Here is a 16,529-nt window from a genome sequence, read left to right on the forward strand (position 1 = left end):
GGAGAAGCTCCCCAGACTGGTAATGAAGTGTTCACCAGATATTGAGAAAGTAGAGATCAGCTCAGAGCTGCTGGCAAGTCTGTTTTGTTCTGTTTATGAGGGATGACTCACGCTTGGCATTTAATTTTCCTTATTTGCCAAAACCATCCTTGCCCAAATTCAAGCAGGCAGAACATTCAGTAGCTACCTCAGGCTTGATGGAACTGCCTTTATTTCTCCTTTTGCCTTTCTTCCCCAAACTGACCAGGCTGTACCTTCTCCCAGAGTAGATGGCTGTGCTTCAGACAGCATTCAGCTCCCCTTTTGGTCTCCCAGAGAAAACCTGGTGTGACTAACAGAGGATGGATGGATGGATGGATGGATGGATGGATGGATGGATGGATGGATGGATGGACGGATGGATGGACGGATGGATGGACGGATGGACGGATGGATGGATGGATGGATTGTAAATTTAGTCCCAACACCAGCAGGATTCTTCCCATAAAGATAGAAATGATCTCATGACAGATCACTACAGAAATTACAGTATCATTAAGGCTGGAAAAAACCTTTAAGATCAAGTCCAGCCATTAATCCAAAATAGTTTCACTAAGCCAGGGTTTGAACAGTGAGGCTTTGGACTCTGCACCAAACACTCAAGAAAACTTCTCTTGCCTGCAACAGCTTGGGTTTGAGTCTGTAGATTTAGATATTCAGCTGTTTGCTTAAAAAATAAAATGCCCATGTTACCCATGTCTATTAAACTCCAAACTGGGCTGAGAAGCTTTTCAGATGTAAAGCATATATTGTGCCTCAGCTGACCCCATTAGCCTTGGCTGATGAAACTTTCTTTCCATGTTTACTTAGGATTTTATGTCCCAGTTCTTGCAGCCCCCTCAGAGGAAGGGCATGCAGTGCTGATTTAAAAGAAAAACCCCATCTTTCCTCCTTTGCCATCCCTCTCAAGGCATGACCTTCATCCCTCTCCCCCTCTGCTGTAGCACTAAACAGGGCTTTTTGTAGGATTTCTCGGCTTGCTGGGATGCTTCGGGAGCTGTCACCTTTGTTCTGCACATGGCTTTCTCCCAGCAGCCTTATCCCAGCAGCCTTAGGAAATGCTGATTTTGTCCTATATAAGCAATCCACATGTATCTTTGTAATCTTCCTCAGCACTGAAACATTTAGACTGTCTTGCAGACATTAAAAGTTCTTTGATTTGAACGTTCCCATTCTAAGTGTGTCAGCTCTCAGCCTGGACGCATCCAAAGGCAGAGGGATGTGCTTCTCTCACAAAGCTTCTTCTTTTGTGTGCTTCTCTCACGAAGCCTGCAGCCTAGAAGGGTACAGATCCACTTTATTATCTGAAATATAGGGCTAAATGCAAGGAATTAATTTTTTTTTGTTTTCTCCATTAGTTTTTAGGCATAAAGAAAAACTATCACTAAGAAATAGCTTTTTTATGAGGCTGAGGGGTCACATGTCTTGGAACTAGCTGGATAGTACATCATAATTGTATTACCATTGTCAGAAAACTACTGCTGGTTGCTCTGATATACTTGCAGCTAGTTCTAGATTTTGATTGCATTTAAGTTAGGCTAAAATTAATATTTTTCTGGAGCAAACATTACAAGAAATGTCTAGTTTATTATTCAGTAAATTGGAAGCCAATTAGCTTTTTTTCCAGCAACACAATTATTCTTTGAAACATCTTTAAATACATTTTTAAAAGATAAAACCCTGCCCTGTCTGGCAGAGCAGGGATTAATAGGGATGATTTTCTGAAGTTCAGCTGAAATCCCCCTGCTCTGCAAACAGAACAGATTTACCTGCTACAGTTTTGATGCTGCCTCCAGAGCCATCTGTCTCCCTCTTGACTGATGATGGTGGCACATTGCCCTGCTCCCCATGCCCAGGGGAGCACTGAGAACCCCAAAGGCATTTATGTGTCTGCAAGTTATATCCCAGTAATCTGTTTGGTGAAGTTCCTTTCAGCATTTTTATTAACGGGCCTTCAATCATCCTCCTCCTGTGAGGAAGAAAAACATTGAACCTGCTATGAAAAACAATTTTGTTGGGTCTTTTCTTTGCAAAGGGCAACTGTGTGGGGCAAGGCTCTCAAAAGAATTGGGGATTTTAGAGGGAGAATGAGAAGCAGTCATTCACCCTCTCCTGGAATCGCAGCTTTTGACATCAAAGTGAGGCTGCTTAAGAGAATAGAAATATTTTTTCTTGTAAAGCAGAGTGGAATTTTGCATTGCCCTGTCCTAGAAGGTGTTTGATACTGAGTCCATTCAGATTTCAAAGACAATCATGGATGAAAAATGTACCCAAGCTTATTAACTGTAAGTTCTTGGGAACACGGAAGTATCAGAATATGATTAAATTGCAGAACTGTTCAGTGTAAGTGACCTTGGACAGCATCTAGTCCAGCCTCCTGCTCAAAGTCAGATCAACCGGGACCAGTTTACTCAGGTACTGTCCAGTGAGGTCTTGAAAACCCCCAGAGCTGAAGGTTTCATAACTGCCCTGGAGCTCTGTTGAAATGCTTTGTCATCCTTAGAAGGAAAAAAGGACTTTTTAGTCAGGAGTTCCCTGTGCCCATCTGGCTCCTGTCCCAGTCTGGCTTCTGTCCCAGTCCCCATCCTCAGTCACCTCCTCTCAGGTACCCCAAAGCTGCTGCTGCCTCCACTCCAAACAGTCCAAATTTCCCTCCTTTCTGTCCCATTCCCTGGTGGGGGTCTGTGACAGGTGGGGTCTGCTGAGCAAAACTGGCCTTGCCAAGCATCAGATCTCCTCAGGGATTGTTGTTTTATCAAGGCTTTTATTCTGAGAGCCCATATCAGAAACAAAAGTCAAGAACTTTGTATTTTCATTGCTTTTTATTAAAAAATTTTAAGGTTCTTGCTGAGATTTTTGGTGAGGTGCTTGTTTTTTTGTTTTTTTGTTTGGTTTGATTTGTTGGTTTGGTTTGTTTTTTGCTTTTTTTCCTTGTTGGTTGTTTTAATAATAATAGATGGTGAAGTTGAGTACTCTTCTGATACTTGGTGATTTTCAAAGGACCAAACTGGTGTGTCCTCATGATGTGGTTCCTGCTAAGGACGTTCTCTGGTGATCCACAATACAAATATAAAACAAATTGTTTCATAACCTGATGTTCTGTTTTCAGATATTTGCATGGGAAAGAGAATAATTGCTTTAGACAAACTGCTGTTCAAGAAACTTATGGCTAAAATTTGTTATAATATTTCTATGGTTTCTACTACAGAATTGTGCACTCTATATAAGAACTGCTTTGAAAGTGTTTTCATGTTGAATTTCATGACAAGTAGAATAAATATGACAGTACTATATTCTAATTGTGTTGTTAATTGTGCCCTAAAAATGTTCTGATGTGTACACTAAACTCAAAATTTGATATGTACTTCATGTTTAATTCCCAAAATCACTTCTTGTAGTATGCACTGTTGGTAGCTGCTGTCTCTGAAGGAGAATTGGAATGGGATAAAGACATAGGATTGCTCCTATATTAATTCTTCTGGCATAGTATTGGAATTTCTGGCATTGTTTCAAGCCATTTTTGCATATAAAGGAACAGTTACAAAAAATTCCATGGCTAGACCCTGTACCTGCAAACTTTTCAAGATGTTTCCCTTGGTTGAACTGCTCAATATCTCAAATTTCTGTTTGAAACAGGAAAGTCTGCTGCAGCTGTCCAATTTCTGGGGATTTAACAGCAGAGCTGTCCTAATTGCTTTTGTTGGTCTGAAAGGTCATTTAAATCACTTAAATATGCTTGTAATATTTATAACCAAAGAGGGCTGTGCAACTATGAATAAGAAAGAGATGCAGTAGATGACATATTAAAAAAACCCCTCACGTATAGAGGTTTTTAGGATTATTCTGGCAGAGCCCAACTGGAAGGACCTGCATTCCCAAGGTCATCAGTACCCAGCGTGGCTGGTGTCCAGCAGGCTCTGGGATGAGGGACTGGCCATGCTCCAGGAGCAGCTGCTGGCCAGCCCAGAGCTGCTGCCAGCAAATGGAGCTGGCAAAGGGCCCTTGAGGGGGCTTTTGTGTCTACAAGAGTGTGTTCTGTACTCCTCTGTGAGCCACAGACTGTTCTGTGTGCAGACTTGAGTGCTGCTGCCTCTCATGCCCTGAGTTCCACGGGCACAAGGGGTTTGTTTGTGGAGGCTTGGGCAGGGGGACCTTGAGAGGATGGAGAGTTGATTTTTCATTTGTTCTTAATTCACCACGATAATCTGCCCTGGTGCAATGGGGTTGCTCTGCCTGGAGCAAAGGAGACTCAGGAGGGACCTTGTGACTTGGCACAACTCCCTGACAGAAGGGGGCAGCCAGGGGTGTCAGGCTTTGTTCCCAGGGAACAGAGGAAACAGCCTCAAATTGAGCCAGTGGGAGTTCAGGTTGAAGATCAGGAAACATTTCTTCACTGAAAGAGGAGTAGAACATTGGCACAAGCTGCCCAGGGCAGTGGGGGAATCCTCATCCCTGGAAGAGCTCAAGAAATGGACAAGTGTTGCACTGGGAGACGTGGCTTACTGGGCATGAGGTTTTTTTGGTCCAAGGTTGATCCTGGAGGTCTCTTCCTGCCCTCTTAACTCTGTATTAGAAGCTCCAGAGAATTAGCACTGACATCTACATGCTTGGTTTAGAGCTAAACTTACTATTAAACTAATACTAAAATTATTATTAAACTGAAGAGTTCTGGTGGAAAAAATTAATCATGTTTCAAGTAGTGCTAGGAGTTGTGGTTTGCATGAAGATCTTAGCCCAGTCATAATTTGCATTATGAAAATGAACAAAAGTTGGGGAAGAGCATGAGGGTTGGCAAAGGGAATCTTCTACCAGAGTGGGAAAATCCAAAATATATTCCAACAGTTATCACTATCCGCAGTTCTGTATAATTTGGACCTAAACAGGTGTTAGTGAATTTAAATACTTTTTAAAAAAACGTATTAGTGTGTAGTGAAGAAATGCTGGTGAAAAGAAACTTTGAGACTTAAATTCCTTTAGATTTTGAGCTGTATTAAACATGGGCTGTTGCTGTCTCCCTGCTCCCTCTGAAGTACAGGGTAAGTACTGTGTGTGGCTCTGTGCTACCCAGAAGAGCTGGGTGGGCAGGGAGAGGAGGCAGCCTGGCTTGTTGGTGTGGTGGGATGGGCTCTTGGGGGGGCAAGTGTTTGGATGGATGTCTCAAAGCAGAGTGCTGTGGGCTTGTTGTTGCAGCTCTGAGCAGCACATGCTGAGGCACATGTTGTTTGCATTCTGGTGTTCAGCTGACTCATCTCAAATCACTCTGGTTGCAGGAGAATGCAGGGACTGAGAGCCTACATTGAATATCGGTGCTTTTGAGTGTTTTAGGCAATACAAGTGGGTTTTTTTAAACTTCCATTGTCTTGGAATTGTCAAAAAGTTCCTGTTTTAAATGTCATAATTCTGCAGATTCAGCTGTCTGTCCCCTGCTTTTTCTGCAGGTAACAGATGGGAATATTCCAGATGCTTTTCCATGTGCAGCAGCTCCAGTTTTCTTGCCCACCACGCAGGTTCTATATGTTTGTCATGTATTGATAGGGTTTTTTCTCCTGAGAAATCCCCTTTGGCTATCCCACTGCTCTCCTTCTGTAAGTTATAACTTCAAGTGCAGCTTCGCTGTGAGCTCTTACCTTCCTGCATTCCTCCAGTATGGAAATTCATTCCTCATTGCCAGGAGAAGCTGTGCCTGGATCCCTGGAAGTGTCCAAGGCCAGGTTGGAGCCACCTGGGACACTGGAAAGGGCCACTGCCCATGGTGGAACTGGATAGGCTTTAAGGTCTCTTCCAACCCAAATCATCCTGTGATTCTGTGATTATTCCACTGAAAAATTCTTATTTGAAATTACTGACCTGATGGCCCTACATCAGCAAACGGCACCAAACTTGTGTCACTGGTGTTCAGGAGCTTCTGAACATTACAGAAGATCCCTTTGCTGACCTTCCTCTAAGTTTAAAATACATTTTAAAAACAAATGAAACAAATGCATGACTTAGAGGTGTCCCTTGGAGCATGGGAACCAGGTGACTCGAGACCTCAGCTGGGATTTCTTTATCTCATCCTCTTATTCTCACATAAGCTTGTTGGGAATTTAAATTCTGTGATACTTTCTGCTCCAGTCAGCACTTCATCCATGGAATATCCAACTGGGTTTTGGTTTATATTTACCCTGTTGAAAGAGGTGGCACTGGTGTCTGTATTAACATATTGACAGATTTATTGACATCAGTTGTCTTCAGTCTTGCCTGTTTAATTAATAAAATTGATCTGCTGAACATCTAGCTAATAATTCTGGTGCAAATATTGCAGCTAGTCTTGTTACAAAAATGGAGTTTCAGTTTCTTAGTGTGGAATCTGCCATGAGTCTGGTTGCCAAAATAATTTCATGATCGTTAATTTGTGGCTTTTGCTTCATCTGAAATTCTTAAGCTGGATTTTTATTGCAACAATTAAGGACAAAATAGTTAAAATTCCTTCACAGAAAATAAATGCAAAGTAATAATCATAAAATCCCAGCTTATTTTTATGTAGAAAAGATGAAACAAATAAATTTAATGTTGGTGTGTTATGTAAGACCCATTGAACAGCAGCTGCAGTCAGAGTTTAAAGCTTAGGAATGAAATACATGATTAATATGCACCAAGGATGTGGGAAACACTTTTGAACTTCTTTTATCCATTTGCAGCCCAGTTGACTGTTTTTGTGGCTTAGCTAGTTGTTGGGTAAATGACTTTGTAATTCTGGGTTAGGTCAGAAAAACACATTAAAGGATGAAAACATCTGCAGTGTCAGTGACATGGTATCCTGGGCTAGAGATTTCTTCTCTTACCTCCTTTGCAGTGATTAATGATTACACTGCCCATTAATTTGCAGATGTTTGTAAAACCTCTTCTGCTGGCAGATACGGTTTCACTTCGGGACCAGGCATTAATTGCATCCTGCTCATTAGGATTTGTTCTGCTGCTGGCCCTTTTTTTGGTGCTCTACCTGCATCACCTCACAGCTGAAAGGTCCATGCAGGAGGATCCATCCTGAATTTTGCATTTTCAGCTTCATTGTCCAGAGAACAAAGGACTGAATCTCAACAAATATTTTGTACTTTTGCAATGAATAGAGGAAGAAGTATATATCAGATTAACCTGAGCAATTCAAAACCTTTCCCAGATCTGCAGAAGCAGGATTGCTTCCCAAGTCCCCATTGCAGTGGGGTTTTACAGCAGCCAGGTGCCCACTGCTCACTCAGGCCCAAACCCTGTCCTGTCTCCTTGTCCACACTGCTCCCAGGCTGTGTTCCAGGGATTCCTGCTGCTGCTGGCACTGCATGTGTCTGAAGTAGTCCAGTCCTGGATTTTTCCTCAATATCTTGTTGTTCAGTCATGCACAAACTAAGTTTATAGACTTCTTCCATATTTGTTCTCTGTTCTTGGCGTTTTCGTGGAATCCCAGACTGGTTTGGGTTGGAAAGGACTGTAAAGCCCATCTTGTTCCACCTCCTACCATCAGCAAGGAATCAAATATCTTGGAGATTACAAATCTATGGGATGCCTGTAAGTTTTGGACAGTTAAGGTATTATCCAGTGAAAGGTCAGGAATGTACTAAGGGCCTCAAGAACATGAGGGTTTAACATTTCACCTTAAAATGTACCAATTTCTTAATTAAGAGTGCAGGTTATTTTAAAGAGGTGATCCTTTCTCCAGAGTCATATGCAGTGCAAAGGAGCTTGAGGAGCTTGGATGACCAGGCACAGGGCAAAACTGCACAAACCAGAGATGCCAAAAGGGGTCTTGAGGGCTGTCACATAGTCTTAACAGAGAAATTTTTTAAAGTGATCAATTTAATACAAAGCATTTTAGCATTTTCAGGAGAAGTTTGTGTTAGGGCTGACTGAAGGCTGCAAAATTATTTTAATTTGGGTGGGAAAGATTTTTAATTTTTAAAGGCTTCTTTTTAAACACAGTTGTTCTGCACAGTGGGAGGAGGATAAGAATTGATAGAGCCTTGTTTTTAGCAGAGTTCTTAAGTGTAGCTTAAAAGGAAGCAGTTTGCTTGGGGCTCAAGTTGTTTAGCAGTAAACAGAGGAGGTTTTAATAGTAATGTCAGGGTACAAGTTGAAAAAAGGATTTACTGTGAGTGATAACACACAGATTTTTCCATAACTCTTAACTGCTGCCAGCATTGTTTAATATTTGCAAGGGATTTTTTTTATGTGTGTGATGAGAGACAGTAAAATTAATTTAGCAGCTACTGAAATGATGCTTAGCTGAGGCCTCATTTTGGTCAAGAAGCAGATTTAATAACTGCTTCTAACTATATTAAGGGTAAATGGAAGGTATGATAAGATATAATAGATAAATGCATTTAGCATCTATATAAAGCTCAGAACATACAGGGATAAAATCAATGCGGAGGAAATTCAACACAAGCAAGTGCGTATCAACTCATCAGTAACAACCAAGCTGAAAATTAGAAGCAGCTTCCAGTGAAAGCTTTGGGGCATCTTGCTAAAATAAACAGTAGGAAAAATTATTCAGAACCTTCAGACAGAACTACGCTTATGAGAAATACTTTGAAATGTGATTGGAAATGAAAATGCTGTACTCTGGCCTGAGACATTTTTGCAGTTCTTCTATGACTGTTTGGTTTTGCATTGAGCTCCAATATTTTATCAGTGCAGTAATAGCCAGTGAATGTTCCATGGAGGGGCACACACGACTGCAGGGCAGAGAGCACGGAGCTGGGTTCTGCCCATCATATCCCAAACATCAGCATCTCTACTGCAGCCATTGGTGTTCTCACTCTCACTCTGAGGCACATTTTGTGCATTACAAGTGCCCAGAGAAATAAACAGTATGTAATGATATCATTTGGTCTCAGAGAGCTGGAATCCACCTTGATGAGGAGAAGCCACAGATGAGATCTGGATCCCTGTGGCAACCTTGGTCCTCAGGAGCTGGCCTAAGCCTCCACAGGATTTCAGACATGGAGTCATGGAATGGTTTGGGCTGGAAAGGACATTAAAGCTCATCCAGTCCCACCCCTGCCATAGGACTTTCAGCAGGACAGGTTGCTCCAATACACAGTTCAGGTGGGAGAGTGAATATATGGAAGATTTTAGCCTGTAATGGAAGTTTTTTCTATGAAATGGTCTCTCAGGTCACAAGTTGCATGTGTGAACACCATGGCGGTCAGCTTTGTGTCCTGTGTATGTCCATACATGAGGGTAATGCTCATCTAGCCACTTTTGCTCCCTAAACTCAAAATACCAAAGCCTGGGGGCTGTGTCAGAACCAGGAAGGGTGAAGTTTTATTTTGGTATGAGTGAGCAGGAGTAGGGAGGAGGGGCTGAGCATTCATCTTGTGTTTGAGTAGATGGTCTGAGACCTCCTGGGCAGGGATGTGTCCTTTGTCCCCTGTGACATCACCCAGAACTTCAACCACAAACTGCCTTTGCTCTGGTTTTCTAGAATGAATCAATAGTGAAGCTACTTAATCCTGCAGAGACCAACATGTTTATTATTAACATGAAAATACAATAACTGGTAACAAATGATTTTGCTTGATAATCTGTCTCAAAACTTAGAAGATAGATTCAGGCCCTCTTTCAAAACAAATGATGTACTGTGTGAGATGTTGCTTAGGTGATCTGTTTATTCCTCATAGCCATGGACACAACAGGAATCTCAGCAGAGAAAACTGGATTTTGGGGCTAGCTAGTTCTGTGTCTGTGCAGGTCACTGATTGTGAAAAACGAGGTTCACATATTTTTCTTATAGAATTTAAAAGTTTAATATAAAGACAATTGGGAGATAAAAATAAAGTATACAGATACGGCCGGGTGTCTCTGCATTCAGCCAAGAGAGCACACCTTACTAACAAAGGATTGTCCCTTAAAAACAGAACCCTACTACATATTCATAAATTCTCATACATATTCAGACATTCTTCTTAGGATCTTTGGTGTTCTTCTGTTTAGTTTTCTCTTGCCCCCTTCCCAATAGATCAATCCTCTTGGCACCATCGAGATTTACATTCCCTGATAACAGAAATGCAATAAATTCCTCCCCCAGAACTCTGGTCAGGTGGTCTTCATCTGGATAGGATAGTTTACAAATGCAGGGGGGGTCTCTAGCTATCTTTTTAGTCTTTGGGTTATACAAACAAAAACAGTTTTTATTTTAATATTATGCCATAGCTTAACATATATGTATTATACCACTATTTCTAAGTTTCATCAATAACAGAAATAAAGGAAACTATATTAATACAGCTAAATTTTCTAATCTTATACATATAAATTCATTATAATATTTGTGAAAAGCCAGTAATATGATATGCATTTATAACACTGATGTTTGTTGTGGCTGGGTCCTGAGGGCCTGTCCAACCCCCGGCTTCTGCCGGCAACAAGTCCAGATAGTCAGGCTGTCCCAGGGGACAGAGCCACCATCTGGGGTTCTGCAGGCAGCCTCCAGCCAGGGGTAACCCTTGGGGCATTGGCAAGGCCCTTAAGCGATCAGCTCTTTTAGCAGTGACTTCTGCTCTGTGATCAGCTCTGTTCAAGCCCTGCCAGCTCCGTTCCGGGGTTCCCCTGCCAACACAGATAAGAGATGGGAAAACCATGTGGCATTCCACAGAGTCTTTAATGCAGGCTTCAGCAAAGGGGGCAGTGATGGTCCAACCCCAAACTGGGTAAAAGCTGGGGTTTTTATAGGGAAGGGGAGGATTGGGAAGGAGACCAATGGTCTGAGAGGGGATAAGATGATCAAGAGTTAACAGGGAGATAACATGGGTTCCTGAAGCAGGAAGGGGTCCACAGGTTAGTCACAGTGGCTAGGCAGTTTTAGCTTAGGGGATTGATCTCCAGGGAGGATGCCACAGATGCCTGTCAGAGGGCTGGGCCTCCTCCACAGATGCTAACAAGTTATCAGTGTTCAGAGCACTCAGTACCACTGGTACCACTGGACATTTACTGTGACAGCCTGTCCATGCTGAGGCCTTGTTACAGTATTGTCACAGTACAGCTGGCCTGGACAAAGCAAGTCTGACCATAACACACAAATCCAATTCAGCTAGCCTAGTTCCTCCCTGGATAAGTTACAGGGCACCCTCAGCCAGCCCCATCCAAGCTGAGCAGTAAGCACACCACTGGCCAGGACGCAGGGCAGGGAGAGAGATCTCAGCCGATGTCTGTCTAGCCCGGGAAATCTGAATTGGGTATTTAAGTGAGTTCTGAATAATAAACAAGGCTGTTTTGTCTCATGAGCATTTGGAGCAGGAGTGGTGGATTTTTGTCTTCCCACCCACAGCCGGCACATTATGAGGCCTGTGGAGTTCTTCCTAGGTACTTCAGTGGGATCAGAGCCCTTGTCTTTAATACTTCTGGGTTGTACAGTGGTTAGCACAATGACTTGGGAATTTCATGTCCAGTTCTTTTCACACAGTGACATCAAGTGACTGTACAAGTGTCTTGCTGAGCTGGCTTTGTAGTACCAGGGAGGACTTGACCCCGGCGTCCCCAGTTCTGCCCTACTTACTGCATTTTTCTGATAAAGAAAAGTCTTTTTTTAAGGTAAAAGCCAAGGCTAAGCAGCCTGTGCAGTTATTAACTCTCTACTTTGTAGTATTCAATCAATTGTGAAACATTCATTCTGCTAAGACACAGATGTGGGGAGACTATCCCACACTCACTCATTAGCCCAACTCCCATTGTTCCAGGGGAGAGCTGAGGGAGACTGAGCTGATGATACATTGGCTAAACCAGTGTTTAACAGAAATTATGCAAATGAGTCCATTATCTTAAATAAAACTATGGAGCTTAGGTGAGTTTAGAGCCAGATAGTTGTTTCCTCAGCTAATTTATCCAGACACATTAAGCCAAAAGCTAGAACTGAATTGAAAGCTTGTCCCAAACACAAACAACAATGCCATGCACTGAAAAGCTTCCTATTAATCCTGTTCTCCTTGATCTGGATTGATTATCATCCATGATTATCATCATTCATTTCTGAATACCTGGGTAAGTCATTCCTCACTTTTCATTTGACCTGTGCACTGTCAGACATCTGCACAAACTGGAATTAAAACCAGAAGAATGCACCAAGCTGCCAAGCCTGTATATTCTCTTCCTCGTGTGCTGCTGGTGATTGAGCTACTTGACCTTGCAATAGCTTGGAAAGCTGTTTTATGGGATTCTTTATGGAATGGTGTTGTTTCCTTAGCAGGCATTGATCATTTATGTGATGTATTGGTGGCTGTGAGGTGCAAGTTCAGGACACACAGGCACCTTTTGAAATTGTACTTTTCCAGTCCTCTGTATTTGGTATCTGCTAAAAATGAAGCAGTATTTGAATCATTATAAAGCTTCCCTGCAAGACCTTTAGGCTGTGCAGCAGAAAAAAACACTCATCTAAATCTGTATTCCTCTGAATTATCTTAATTTGTGCAAAAGATAATTCAACTTTCAAAGCTGACAGATACCTGTGATCATGTCAGTGCCTTTCAGGGTAGCATATCTGTGTTTGAGGTATGAATGCTCCAACCGCCCAGGCCTCCAGTGTGGCATGGGGACACTTTGCTCAGTAGCCTGACCCATGCCATGAGCCCATGTGGGTTGGAGTCACAGGATCAAGCTCCCAGGGAAGGTTTTGGGAACCGTATCAACAAAGATATTTGGGGATGGCCATACCAGGTTGGATTCCCTGGAGCTCACTCTGCTGGGTAGGGCAGCACCACATCAAGTGGCTATTTATTTAGTTGTAGTTTTCATTAGAGGAATCCTGCTGGAGCACCTGTTGATGCTGGATCCAAGCCCTACAGGTCAGTTATGTGGGGGAATGGGGAATTTTTGGGCCTTTGCTTCCCCTCTGGTTTCTTATTGCATTCCATGGCACCCGCACATGCTGATGTGACATGAGGGCTGTGGCTGAATTGTGCAAATTATCATCAAATTTGCTTTTGTAAGCCAAAATGCACCTCTGCTAGACAGAATTGTGGAATCAGGGAGTGGTTTAGCTTGGAAGGGACCTTAAAAATCACCTTGTTTCACCTGCTGCCATGGGCAGGGACACCTTCCACTGTCCCAGGCTGTTCCAACCCCGGTCCAGCCTGGCTTTGGACACTTTCAGGGATCCAGGGGCAGCCACAGATTCTCTGGGAACCTGTGCCAGGGCCTGTCCACCCTCACAGGGAACAATTGCTTCCCAATATCTCATCTATCCCTACTCTCTGTCAGTCTGAAGCCACTTCCCTTTGTCCTGTTGCTTCAGGCCCTTTAAAATAGTTCCTCTCCATCTTCCTTCTTGTCTCCTTCAGCTACAGTTGGGCTGCAATTAGGTCACCCTAATTCATTTGCAAATGAGTTTGGACCAAAGATCTCCTGCCTCCCTTTTTTTTTTTTTTTTTTTTTAAACTTTTGCAACATCTTTGGCAGTTCCTGCTCCCCTTCGGCCCGAGAAGTCGCGCAGGTGCATCAGTAAGATTTGGCTGCCCACCGCCCCCTGTCCCTCTGGAAATGGGACAACTGGCCATGGAGCTGATCACTTGACCATGGCAAATGAGCTGCCCTCGTCAGTGTGTTCTGGTGTATATTTAACTTAATAATGTGAGCAGATGGTCATTATGTTGATTCATGAAGGAAGGGAGGAAGCTTGGCTTGGGAAAGTCAGGGCTGAGTGCTGAGCATCAGAGCTGGGCAGGATGCAAGGGAGGGGAGGAACAAAGCACATTTTTGTACTCTGTGGGGTCTGTTGGTTTAGTTTTCATTTTTCTCTTTTACAAAGTATCACTTGAATAAAATCAAGTAGAGGTGACTCATCAGGCCTGTAGAAAGGATAATTTCCCTGGAGAGGAGGCTCATAGAGCACAAACAGGATGGTACTGAAGTGTATGCACCCCTGGTGGTGCTAAAAAGGGAGGGGGGAGATGGGGAGGCAGTTGCCTGTAGAGTTATGAAGCTTCTCACTCTGCTCTTGCTATTAAAGATGACAGCTCTTCTGCAGGGAAAGGTAACACTGGAGTAATAATTCTTTCCTAATTTCTTTTTTGCAAAGAGCAACTTTGTTTAAATCCTGTCTCATTTAGTAGGATATAATGAGAGAGTCAAGCTAGAAGCTAATTGTATAAGACATTCAGCCACTCTTTTTGTAAGCCAAACTGGGAAGTTCACAAATCCCCAACCTGCAGCAGCTTGCAGGAAAAGCTTGATTCGCTTCTTAATTCTGCAATTTTCACAGGAGAAATGCCATATACAGAGTAATATTCTCTTGAGTAAGAGCTTAATCTCATGTTAGGTTGCTGTTTCTCCTAGTTGCTGATTAGCTTTGCTGTCCTATCAGTTTATGTCATAGTATGTGACTATAAATTGACTTTGCAGTGAGGAGGGAATACATTCGTCTTCACAGATGCTGCTGTTTCCATGGAGATAAAAGGACCAATGGCCTTTTCTTGGTTTGGACTGTACTACAGTGAGCAGGCAGAGATGGTGCATTCGAAAATGCAACATTTGGTGCTTTGATAATTCCATCTAAATATCAAATGAGAAAGCATATTGTTTCTTCTTGGTGATGAAGTTGAATAATAAATACAGCTCTGGGACTTTTTCTGGAAGCAGAAAGCAAACCCACCAGGAATGTGAGGACAGCGTGGCTGGTTTATGCTTGCTAAACCTCCTCTCTGGGAAAAACCTTTTGGCTTTGCAAAATATAACCCTGTAGAGCCTTTGGGTTTATCTGATGCAGTGTTTGATGCTGGTTACATCACCAGTTTACTTATCCGTGATGTTCTACTGTGGCTGAGCCTGAATGAGCATGCAAAAGCTGTAAATGTGATTTTTGGGTTTTTTTTTTTCATTTTTTTTCCTTGAGAAAGAGCTTTTCTGCCTCAGATTGCGTGAAAGAAAATATAAATACCAAGGCCACCCCCCATTCAAGGATGGCTTGCAGAAGGTGTTATTTGTGAGTACCTTTTCCTTCTTCATCTATCGTCACATCTCTGATATCTGTGTTGAGGATTCCAGAAGTGGGAGTAGTGATCGGTTTATTGTTGGATAGGTTTCTTTCCATGAACCATTTTTAGGGTGTTCCCTTTTTTTGGCAGATGAAAGCTCTGTATATTAAATGTATTTAGATGATGATGATGATGATGATGATGATGATGATGATGATGATTGTGCATATGGGTATTTAAAAAAACAGGGTAATAAAGTGTCTGTGTATAGCAGGGAAAAAAATGAAGAAACTGTTCACTTTGCATCCAAGCAGCAATGCAGGATGCTAGGAATTCTGTCAGTGATGAGTCAAGGATGTCTCTTCTGTTTTGCTCAAATGCTTTGTCATATTAAAGTGCTATCTGTCTTTTCAGTACAGAAATACAAACAGCAGGACGTGCAGTGCAGCCTTGAGTAGTGTCATATCAAGGAGGCAAAGCATCTCTGTGATTTTGTTGTTACGTTTATGCTGATCAAAACATAAAGGTGCATTCACTGATTATTATTCCCTGGAGCAGTTTCTGGATGGTTGAGGTCAGCCACAGGAGCTGATTCTCCTGTGGGCTGAGGAACCCCTGGCGGGAGCTGAGCCAATGGCTTGGGGCTCAGTGCTCAGCCATCCTGGAGGACGATGCTGGTGCATTGGGTGGATGGATGGAGCACACAGGTAGTTTGCTCCAAAATGGGCACAAACAAGGCTGGGATGGGCCATTGGATTTGCCTTCACTCCCAGTCCAGGGCTTTGGAATAGCTGTACCTCTGTGTGCAGTTCTGAACCCTGGTTAACCATCTGCTCCCTTTAGGGTTAAATTAGGGGGTTTCCAGAGTAGAAATGAAACTGCATGAAACACATGTAATTTTCATCCCTAGCCTTTTCCAGTTATTTAAAAAGTGCCTCTGTGCGTCCTGATTTGAGTAAATCTGCTCCATGTTCAGCAGTACCATCCACATACAGGCAGAGTAAATAAAACCATTCCAAACCAAACTCCTCAAGCAGAATAACAAAAGAATATTAGAATCTGTCTTAAAGTTTTCTTTAGCATTTTGTGTTGTGCTGAAGGGGTGAATGGTTAAGTTGAAATGTTTAAAATCAAAATAAATGTGGAACCTTTTGTTGGAAGTTGAAATAAGAAAAGTAAATATGGAGAACAGGTTGCAGCCTTCCAGGTATGCATGGATCAATTTGAAACATCCTGCTGTGTGTTTATCCATGGGAGAATAGTTCTGGTTGTGTTCAATTTAATTCAGGTCCTTCATTTTAATTTAGGTCCTGGGATCTGGGGATTCTGTAACTCTCAGCAGGGAATGGATTTCATACAGTGCTTATCATGTGGGGCTAAAGGATATTTAATCCCTGTATGTTGCTGTCTTTAACAGTGAGGTTTCAGTCTTATTTATAGATCCGTCTTGGGCAGGATTTTCCTGTTTTGTTGCTTACACCTTTAGTATCTCGTATCCACCTCAACACGTTGCTGTAGCAAACAAGATGTGGATTCTGCCTCCTACTAGGA

The 16,529-nt window shown here is 42.5% G+C and overlaps 1 protein-coding gene across 17 annotated transcripts in view; it reads left to right on the forward strand.

Annotated features, from left to right (window-relative positions):
* IQSEC1 (IQ motif and Sec7 domain ArfGEF 1) overlaps positions 1-16,529 on the forward strand; it is a 291,038-nt gene that overhangs the window by 109,370 nt on the left and 165,139 nt on the right. Inside the window, exon 3 of one of the 17 annotated variants that reach the window (XM_086846647.1) lies at positions 14,897-14,986. The exons of 15 other annotated variants lie outside the window; for them this stretch is intronic. In XM_086846647.1, coding sequence (XP_086702773.1) covers positions 14,897-14,986 — 90 coding nt within the window. Of the gene's footprint in view, positions 1-14,476; positions 14,987-16,529 lie in introns of those variants that run through there. One more of the 17 variants, XM_086846637.1, reaches the window with a different exon arrangement.

This window comes from Cyanistes caeruleus, chromosome 11, assembly GCF_971803275.1.
Source record: "Cyanistes caeruleus chromosome 11, bCyaCae1.hap1.1, whole genome shotgun sequence".
In the NCBI taxonomy this organism is placed as follows: domain Eukaryota; kingdom Metazoa; phylum Chordata; class Aves; order Passeriformes; family Paridae; genus Cyanistes; species Cyanistes caeruleus.